This window comes from Anguilla anguilla, chromosome 3 (genome assembly GCF_013347855.1).
Source record: "Anguilla anguilla isolate fAngAng1 chromosome 3, fAngAng1.pri, whole genome shotgun sequence".
NCBI classification, from domain to species: Eukaryota; Metazoa; Chordata; class Actinopteri; order Anguilliformes; family Anguillidae; genus Anguilla; species Anguilla anguilla.
Genome location: NC_049203.1, coordinates 60,742,324 through 60,752,598, shown reverse-complemented (window position 1 = coordinate 60,752,598; position 10,275 = coordinate 60,742,324). Strand labels below are relative to the sequence as shown.

Here is a 10,275-nt window from a genome sequence, read left to right as displayed (position 1 = left end):
TTTCAGATAAATATCTGCTTGGCAATAAAATGAGAAACTAGTTATCTAGTTCTAATGTCATCACTTGAACTACTTCAGCTAATCTTTTGGCAGCTGAAAGTTAGTTATAGCATTTTTCAATGTGAGTTTAATGGCGTTTGGGAGTTCTCTACAAGTACTGGATGTTAGTTGCAACAAAAATATACAAGCTCTATTAATATGCTAACTAGAACTAACATATTACTGCCAATTAATTAAAAAGAAACTACCCCACATTATTAGAGACATAATATTCAGACTGTTCTAGTAGCTTTGTTTCTACGACAAAATGTTTAACATATCTCTTATTGGCCTATTTCACATAATTTAGAATTCATGCTGTTAAAATAGTCTTTTTGAAATGTTGAAGTAACATTGAGTTTGAAATCAGTAACTTTGCTAAAACATGTTTGGGAACAATACGTGTGCAAGACAGAAAGTAAGAAAGAAAAATACTCCTGAAGAAAGGGACAGAGCCAATGGCAACAAATGCAATGCTCCAAATGCTTGCATCTCTTCCATACAGAATGTCTAAAGTTTTCTGCAATGTATTTCTGTCATCACATGAGTCGGGTTAAGGATTTAACTGACTAATGAAATATATAACTATTCAAACCCGAATTAAGGTCTCATAGTCATCCTGAACCATTTTACTTTTGGAAGGGGCCACTGCTTAAACAAGACATTTAGTCAATTTCACTATCACAAATGGCTTGTTAAATTGTGAAACAGTTATTAGGTTCAATTATTTTTATATGATTTACAATAACATGAAGTTGTTCTAAATAGATGTTGAAAGTGTATATATTTTAGTTTATTTGCAAAAGCAATTAGGTTTAACCGAAAAATCAGCGAACATGATCCGTTTTGAACGGTCACATTTTGATTAATTAAATAGGCTAAGTACGCAGTGCTGTCGTCGTCGATCATTTGTAAAACATGTCAATAATATGTGAATTAAGTTTTCCCTAAATACTGTTCTGAATCCCCGAACAAATAACTTGTCTTCATACCTTTCAGTTTGTTCTCGTTGAAATGACCTATTCAGTTTCCTTGGTGCAAGTTAAACGAATTGCTCATAAAACAAGGAAATAATTTAATTGCAAAACATTTTATTTACAATTTGTGCGTTTTCATCAAACGTTCTACCCGTATAATTTGGACGTTTAAGGTAACAATTGAACCTATTTTGTGCACAGCAAAGAAGCGTTCTTAGTCTATAAAATTAAAGACAATACCAGGGGTTTAGAAGTCCAACATTTAAAACATTGATGGTCACAGAATCTATTCTAGAGACCAGCCATTCCTCTTCCGGTCTGACTGTATATCCTTGCAAGTAGCCTATCTGGATTTATTTCTTTATTTACAAACACTTTTACGCTCGCCACATACAGAGAATGATATTTATATCTTCATAAAACCAGACACGAACACAAACCATTATAATATTTAGCTTTTGAACCGGACACACATCAGTTTATTTTTTTACTTTATTTTTAAAAAAACTATTCTATAAAAAAAACAATATTTGAAGAGCCTCCAGCATTTTGTAGCTATTAAAATAAACCCAGATCGTGTTTATCGTAATCCACAACACGTGTCTGAAAGGAAATCTGCTTTTGGAATACTTTATAAATCCAATAGCATCAGTCTTGCCTCATCGTCCATTACGCGTGTCGGAGTGCTCAGTTTAGTTGAAAGTTCCAAGTTCTGATTCACTGAGTAACAGTCACTTGCTGTATATTCCCAAGTGGTGGCAAGGTGTTCATTCCTGTGGGTGGGTAAAGAGAGCTGTGAATATCCGATGGACTCAATGACCCGGGTACTGGCAGCGGACTGACGGAACCTGGGTCACTGTGCACTGATCCCCCGCTTCCATCAGATTGGCCCATCTTCTTTTTGATTAATTTTCTCTCTTTGGCTCTGCGGTTTTGAAACCAGATCTTCACCTGCAAACACATGAAACAGGAATACCGTCAAACAAGTTCAACAGAGCTTCAGGGGCATATAACATGTTTATCCATTAATCCAGACAGCCTATCACCTGTTTCAAGAGAAAGCTCTCGAGAAACGCTACGTCGGTAATCGTAAATTCGTTTAACTAAAATTTGTAGCCTAATTCGCACATCAGTTGTAACTACAAATCTCACAAGTGAACTTAACTGTGTTGTGTCATAGAAGGTCCCCTCCGCATCATTTCAATTAGCAATTAGGATAAATGAGTTGGCCTAATGTATTACCATTCAATTGAAAATGTAGAAATTTCTCGTCAAAACTTGTGATGTGCAAGTGATGATTGACCTGCTGCTCGGTTTGTACGCTGTTTCGTGTGTTCAAATAAGACATATGGGTACTAAAACCATTGAATTAGCTTTACAATAATATCCCTGCTATACATACAGCTTTTTTAAAAAGACGACAGAATAATGCTACGGTTGAATACACTGCGAAATCCTGCACAAATAGGCAACCATTCATATTGCCTTTGGGATAACTTACCTGTCGCTCCGAAAGGCCAAGGTTCACCGCCAGTTCAGACTTTCTTCTTATTGTGATATATCGATTGTAATGAAACTCTTTTTCCAGTTCCAGCCTTTGGTGGTCGGTGTAAACGACCCTGTATTTCTCCTTCGTTCTCGTTTTTCCTGAGAAGAAAGAGGGAACAATGTTAATAACAGACCAATTCCTAATTCAGTGACTGTGCCGGTTGAGTTTATATTGCGGATAGATACCCACAATTAAAAATATTCCTATAATTTAAATGCAAAACTTCTATAAAGAAAGATAATTATGTGTGTAAAGTGTATCGATATCATGTGTATTAAAACTTAACATGTGCACCCAGTGCATCAAAACTAAACATGTGCACTGTATGAACGTTCAAAATATTCGAAAAATCATCATCAGATTAAATTAAACAGTTCTAATTTAGTGGAATTACGAAAGGACTGAAATTATGTTAAAAACACCATAATAATAATGTCTCATAGGCAATTTTATATAATCTCCCTGATTCATTTCAAGTTGGAAAATCACTGTTGTATTCAATAAACGTTCAAAATTGTATTCTTGTTATAAAAGCTCATAACAGCGTTTCAGACTATTTTGCATTGTCTGATATGCAAATTGAACCTCTTTTTCTTTGATGTGACTTTCTGAACAAACTGCAGAACAAAGCGTCTCGAAGATATTACCCAAACTCCATTGATGTGTTAAGAGGCAACACACGACACACAAAAGAGTTACAAGGCCAGTATCGCAAGAACTTTTCTGGCCTCGATCAAGACTGTCTTGTTTGATTTACAAACCATAAACAAAAGTCGGCACCCTTTCATCTCAGACAAAAAATTAAATTGCGGGAGCAATTTTAAAATGATATTTATTTTTGAAATCAAGCCATTTTCAACAAGCAAGGATAGGTTGTAACTAAATACACAATGCAGTTAAAAAATAACCGTTTAAAAATGTAAAACTGGGTTTTAAGATGTACACAAAAATAATGCATGAGGCTTAATAACTTAATTGACGAATATGATTGTATTTAATGTATGAGACTTAAAATGCAAATAACTTGGTATGTGAAGTTAAACATTTTAGTAAAAAATTAGCAACTAGCTATTTGTAAGGTCTAACGTTTGTTAACGTAGTCTGGATAAAACCAGACATAAAAGACATAAAAAATATAAATATGTGCATGTTTTTGGACTGTATGGCAATTATTTTGTCAATATGCGGCTGAAAGTAGTATCTCAGATAATGTGCAGGGGCCAGAGGTCTTTATTTGCTGTGAAATTCGTCGCCCTTTCCGGCAATATAACTCCTGAAGAATGGGAACCGCGGAAGACACGTTGGTGCATATCAAAGCAGAAAGAAGTGTTGAAAGGGACCGCCGCCTGAATATGACAGATAACCCTCAAAACCTGAGACAATGAAGCCCAGGAAAAGTAGACCTCACATCTAGTTAACGGCAGTAGAAATATTAGCATTACAAGTGCGCCTGGCGCCTTTCCCCAACACTTAGTTCCCAAGTCCCTTCTTCATAAATCCGAAAAAATCTAACATATAGGCTATACATGTAGTTATCAGAATCATATTTTGTCTAATTACCATTTCTTGTTTATTTGAAAAAAGAAGCAGAACACCAGCGCCTGTTAAGCAAACTAAATTAAGAAAAAATTAGATGCTTTCAAAATTATCGGGCCATTTTTTGGAGGTGCGTCTTTTTGCGCGGACAGATTGATCAGTGTTAACAGGCAAGATTTAAAGTAAACGCTATAAAGACATACCATACTATTATGCCATTTTACAGTTTTAAGAAATAAAACTATACTTTTACGAATATGGTCGAAACATTTGAATCACATGAATAAAGAGCAAAATCTCACAGATTTACGCAAACATCTGGAAATGTAACATGAAACCATGTAGTTATGAGATATGTTTAACCAAACATCGCACTTTAAATATCAGTTAGACTTTTTATTTGTCTCAAAATAGAATGTATACAATTAGATTTTTCTTGTCGGTTACGAAAATCGTATGGGGCCAAATTTTGGATGTACGTCTAATTTTGTGCCGAAAGATTGACCAGTGGTAGCAGCCAAAATTCATAGTGAGCTATGTAGACATCAGTAACGATTATATCATTTAACTTTTTCAAGAAAGAAAACTATACTTTGACGAATAGGGTCGGAACATTTGAATAAATGTTCCGACCCTATGAATAAAGAGCAATATTACAAGAAATATTATACAAGAATTACGCAAACATCTATGGAAGATGAAACGAGGCATGGAAACATGTTTGACCAAACATAGCACATTAAATGTCAATTAGACTTTAATTTATAATTACAACAGTTGTAATGTCTTGTAATAGATTTTACATTTCCTTCAAAATTAATCGCACAATGAAACTTATTTTAAGACCGACTCAATGTTTTGGATGACAGGCTTAGCGGACCGACGTGTTCATTTCCATTTTTATTAAAGTTATACCCCATTAAATATTTCATAATTTAATAATTTAATTTCACCTTCCAGATTTTAATAGTGGCTATCCACAATAGATTATTCAAAGTTGGCGTGTGGAACCTAAAACAAAGATGGCATTCAGGCCTTCTCGCTGGTTAATTAATAGATGTTCGGTTACACCGATGCTTATTAATTGGAGAGGGGAAATTAAACGCTCGTCATTCTATGTCGCATTCTGTCAGATTACTGCGGCACTGTCACATGCGACTGAATTCCCTTTTTCGCCTAGAAAGCCAAAATGACTCATTATTAAGAGGTCTCTGACGACATTGCATTTCGCAATAGTAGCTGAAACAAGCCATTCAACTGTACATTTTTCAGATTCCCAAAGAGTTTAGCCCCCCGCCACTCACCGGTGGAAGATGACTGAACCGTTTTATTCATCCACTGGTAGGAGTTACGTCTTTCTCTGTCAGGGGATAGCTGAGCAACGTTAATATTCTCTGGAGGCGGTTGCAATACTGCAGATCCTGGAGGATGCATGGGATTGTAATCAGGAGAGCAGTAAGAAACCTGTCCGGGCGACGAGTTGCTCATAGGCGTAGCAATACTGTTCGGAGGTCCGAGTCCATACGCGCCCCAGTCTTCCCTCGGTGCGCCATAAGGAGAGCCCCAGGCCCCCGAGGACTGCGCGTGAGTGTCCATGTTGGGCACATGATGGTATCCGGTAAAGTCGGAGTACTGTGGCGTGGAAACAAAGTTCTGTGGAGGGAGGTTGATGCTGGATCGTCTTACGGGCCCTTGGTGGTACATGCTTCCTTCTTTATCCAACAGGTATCCCACATACATGATTCACAAATGCAATGCAAAATCTTTTTAAGGGGACATAATAGCCCCAAAAACTGGTTTCAAATCTCCTTGAGCGCTAAATTGTCCCTTTTGCTGTGTCTCTGTTGTATAGTCCAATGCAGCTCTCCTGAGTCGTGGTCAGGCGAGGTACTCTCCGATGTGTTTCAGTCGCACATAATTAAGTTCTGTTGACAAGGTAGTGCTTGCAAAGGTATACCATAGAGCGTGGCTGACGTCAGACGTCCTCAACCCCATATGATTTGCATTCAAATGACTACCCTGTATCCCCGCCAAACCCACCTCTTCCCTGGTGACCTCTGTACGTATCACCTCAAGTGTTCAGTCACCGAATAACCACAAATCCAGCTCACGCGAGGTCATACACTGCACATTTAATTAAATCGTAATTATTTAATTGATTTTAATATAGCCAATATACGTAGGCTATTGGTAACCTTTGTAAAACACCAGCTGTGGGTTTGGCTGCATTTTGGATCATCATCTGCGATTAGATTTCAATTCAATTCAATTCAGTTCAATTCATTGTCATTATACCATTCCAGTATAACAAAAAGTCTTGTTCGCCAGTCTCTCTGGTGCAACGAGAGCTAGCGAAGCCGCCATGTCAATTATTTAATACTTTACCAGTGTGTAGATTAATAAGCATATTACTGTTCTCTTTTGCTTGAATACTTCCTAAATCATGATATAATGATAATAACGACAAAGGCTAATAATAGCCCGTCAAGAGGAATATGCTATAGGCCTACATTACTTTGATCGCACCTTTTAATTTGTATTTGGCTACTCGACTATTTCCGGCTATGTATTGCTTCAGTGGGAAGTTGTTCGTGTGTTTCCAAGCTAGCACTCCACTGAATTTGGGGTAAAACCTGCTAATATGGGAACACGACATTTCAAGGATCTCAGGCCGGGGCTGACGCCCGGAAAGCCCCGCGCGTATTTGTTAAAGATATGCACTTGTAAAAGAGGTGCAAAGTATTATGAGACGTCCCTTTCTGTGAGGCTAACTTTTCACATTCACCTAGTTCACACCTCCACACTTCGAGGTCGCACTTCACAGCTAATTCCGGTCCGATGTTACCTAAAAATACCCGCTTCTTTAGTGACAATGTGTTTTAGGCCTACTATTTCTTCATCCCAACCAATACAGGGTTGCACGTAATCCGTTTCCACCTCGAAGATTGCATGTCCACAATCTCCTCGGTGTACATGTAAGGAAACGGTGCCATTGAGCAAATTTGCAAACTGGTAAAAGTTTTAAGCGCGTTTTTATGAGGCGTGTATTTAAGTGCTCCACGATGTATATGGTCTTTAAAATGTCATCTCAATCCCCTTTATTGTAGCCTACAAGTGTGTGCTGGCTCTAAATCAACTGACAAATTTCGCACGGTACATTAGGCTGTTCGTTTTGACTGTCAAAACACATATTATTACAAATTTAACTAGATAGTATGGATGAAATAAAGTTTTTAAACGAGTATATAGCCGAAGTGACTTGACCTGACTTTAGCTGTGTTAGCAAAGTTTCAAGGCCGACAGTAGGCAGAAATATGCCAATTCTTAGGAAATTGTAATGATACCTAAATTGTCATTAATTTAATTTATTTAACTTACTTCAATAAGATGTTATTTAGCGTTTTCTCAGACCCAATACATTGTTTGAACAATGTTGAAAAAAATACACATACAACGTTTTTGCTGTCATAAAATGTTTCTTATATAAAACGTGCATTTATAGCTCTAATGGAATAGTTGTAAGCGCATATACACCCACATATCTGGCACATCGGGCATACATTTGCATATTTTTTAGTTTCGTATGACTTGATTCTCCATCATTTATTTAACTCGAGAATGAGGCTCCACAGGTGTAAGGAATCAAGTAATTCTGTTTCTTTTTTAACTAAATTAGAAAATGTTTACAAATGTTTTAAGTCGCATATTATGTCTTTTTAAAAAATTATATTTAATGTTAACATAAAAAACTAATCTTGGATAAAAGCGTATGCTAAATAAATGTAATGTAATGTAAATCAATGTGACGTTGTAGCACCCTCGAGATTCATATAGTGTCTTATAGTATGGCAAACCAGTAAACGTACAATTTGTTTGGGTTGTACAATTTCTATGCAAAGCTCACTTGTTGGAGTGTTACATACATCATCATTATCATTATCATCACACACTTAAATGGATGATGGGTTTGTGGATTTATGAACAAGGGGCTAACGAAAATAATTATTGTCATGTTCAAGCAAATAAAAGAATCACACCCGCCAGGTACAATTTTTGATTGTCATGCCTTAGCCCTGCGTGCATCAGAGAACGCAACTCCACAGTAAACAATGTAAACATAGCATAAACAGTTTCAACTTATGGATTTAGATTGTTCAATTGGTTCTTAGAAATTAAGAATGGATACGTTGTTGTTGACGTTAGGGACTTAATCCGCTAAATTTTGAGCTCACACTAGCGAATAAAAAGTGAAGCCAAAATAAACGCATTATCTTGGAATTTTGGTGACACTCCCTGGAATAGACATTCTCTGATCTTGCCGATAATAAATGACTAGCACTATTTCAGAGTTCCTGATTTATTCCAACGCAATTTCTTATTTCACCATATGTGGCTAAATCTCACTTACTGCATTGTTATTATACTGAAAGGTCAGAAAGGTACATCAAGACAAATGCACTAGCAATAGGCTATCTTTAAGGTAATTATTACCATTCATTCGAAAATTCTAATCTTAATTCTTGATCGTCTGATTGGTTGAACTTGAGTATGTTATAGTGAATACAATAGATACAAACCAAGTCACCGGTCGGTTTTGTTGATAATTATTAAACTAGTAATTGTGAATAGCTTTAATAATCAATAATCAAATTATATTGCGCTTTATAATGGCATCCCTCTGTGGGGTGGAAAGGTTATCCTTGGTCTACTGGCGCCCTCTTCTGACCTCTGGTGGTTGAATCTGGTAAATTGAGATGAGAAGATAATCGAAGCTCTGCCGCCCCCTTGTGTATGTTCAACGAAAATTTATATTTGGTTAACTTTTTTTGCACGATAAAAGGTCAACACTTGTATCTTTCTTTGGGCCACAGTCATATAACAGTGTTTTAACAAATAAGAATCATACCATAGTAAAATGGGTAAAATCCAGTCTCATGCCTGCCTTTACTAAAATTGCTCCACAGGACATCTCTAACAGCCATCGTGCAGTTTTCCCCCAGGAGAGGGCAGTGTTTACCAAAACAATGTGCGGCGCATTCAATCTTCCCACGAAAGTGAGTTATCAAGTTAAAATGTATGTAGCCTCGCAGACTTCTGAACCTTTGACTGCGACACTAGGCCTACTTTGCGTGTGATTTATAGTGTGATGACATCGACTTTAGTCGGAAGGTTGAAAATTCAGTGACTATGGATAAAAATCTGTAATTATCAAAATGCTTCATGCTGTAGATATGTCAGAACAAGTTTAATTTCATGATCTGTGCCCCTCAAAAGATAAAATAATCAATAAAATACAGTCCAGAATCTATTCATATTACTTTAGGGAATGTCTGGCATCCTTCATAAACATATATGAACATAGATAACTTGATTTGATTCCGCTGTCTGCTAGTTACTGAACAAGTCAAAGATCATCTAGTCGAGAAAACGTAATAAATCATGAAATTCCGGAAAACAAATCAGAAAAGCCAGTAAATGAGTTTCTGTGATAATGATGTGCACATTGGCATACCTCTGACAGCTACATGAAGTTGACTAGGCTGAATCCAGAGATGCCAGGCATCACTCATCAGATTTTTTGTCTGAATTTCCTCTGCTGGATGCACCAGATGGTTGCATTTTGTTAAGCATAAAATTGTTCTTTCTGGTTTCCTGGTTATGTCAAAACTGGTCAAAACACTTCTTGTGTGTTTTTTTTCTCCAGTGGTGGGAACGGTAAGCATGTGAGTTGTTTTATGCAGTGAGCTCCATTATGTTTGGGACAAAACATAATTTTCTTGCTGTGGCTCTGTTTCTCTGAATTTTATATTTGCAATCAAACATGCACATGTGGTTAAACTGTAGATTCTCAGCTTCTATGAAAGGGTATGTTAAGAATTTTTTTTGGTTTCTCCATGTAGATAGCAGCACTTTTTATACATAGCAATAATAAAAATAATAATCTGTCCCAAACATTATAGAGCCCACTGAAAAGTTCCCATAGATTATATCCATCACTGAATTTGTTATTATAGCTGAAGTGTATTTTTTGCTATATTTCAGTTGCATTTTAGCTGTTGCGAGTAGTGGCTGTAGGTACCATCGGTTGCTTTTGTATAATTTCTAAGTAGCTCATACATTATTCATAGGACTCTATCAACTTCAACCTATTTCACAAAATATCTCTGTGAAAAC

The 10,275-nt window shown here is 36.6% G+C and overlaps 1 protein-coding gene across 1 annotated transcript; it reads right to left on the bottom strand.

The window, feature by feature from the left end:
• Positions 1 to 1,653: 1,653 nt before the first annotated feature.
• Positions 1,654 to 6,125, bottom strand: cdx4 (caudal type homeobox 4). The gene is made up of 3 exons (XM_035411336.1): positions 5,406 to 6,125; positions 2,518 to 2,663; positions 1,654 to 1,967 (listed from the first exon to the last, which is right to left on the bottom strand). Exons 1-3 carry the CDS (start codon positions 5,839 to 5,841, stop codon positions 1,734 to 1,736), a joined length of 816 nt encoding a protein of 271 aa, XP_035267227.1. The 5' UTR covers positions 5,842 to 6,125; the 3' UTR covers positions 1,654 to 1,733.
• Between the last annotated feature and the right edge of the window lie 4,150 nt (positions 6,126 to 10,275).

Excerpts from the sequence above, each read along its gene's own strand:
- cdx4 (XM_035411336.1), bottom strand. The coding sequence starts at position 5,841 with ATGTATGTGGGATACCTGTTGGATAAAGAAGGAAGCATGTACCACCAA. Across the intron at positions 2,664-5,405 it reads GGTTCAGTCATCTTCCACCG|GAAAAACGAGAACGAAGGAG; the intron begins GTGAGTGGCGGG and ends CTTTCTTCTCAG. Across the intron at positions 1,968-2,517 it reads TTGGCCTTTCGGAGCGACAG|GTGAAGATCTGGTTTCAAAA; the intron begins GTAAGTTATCCC and ends ATGTGTTTGCAG.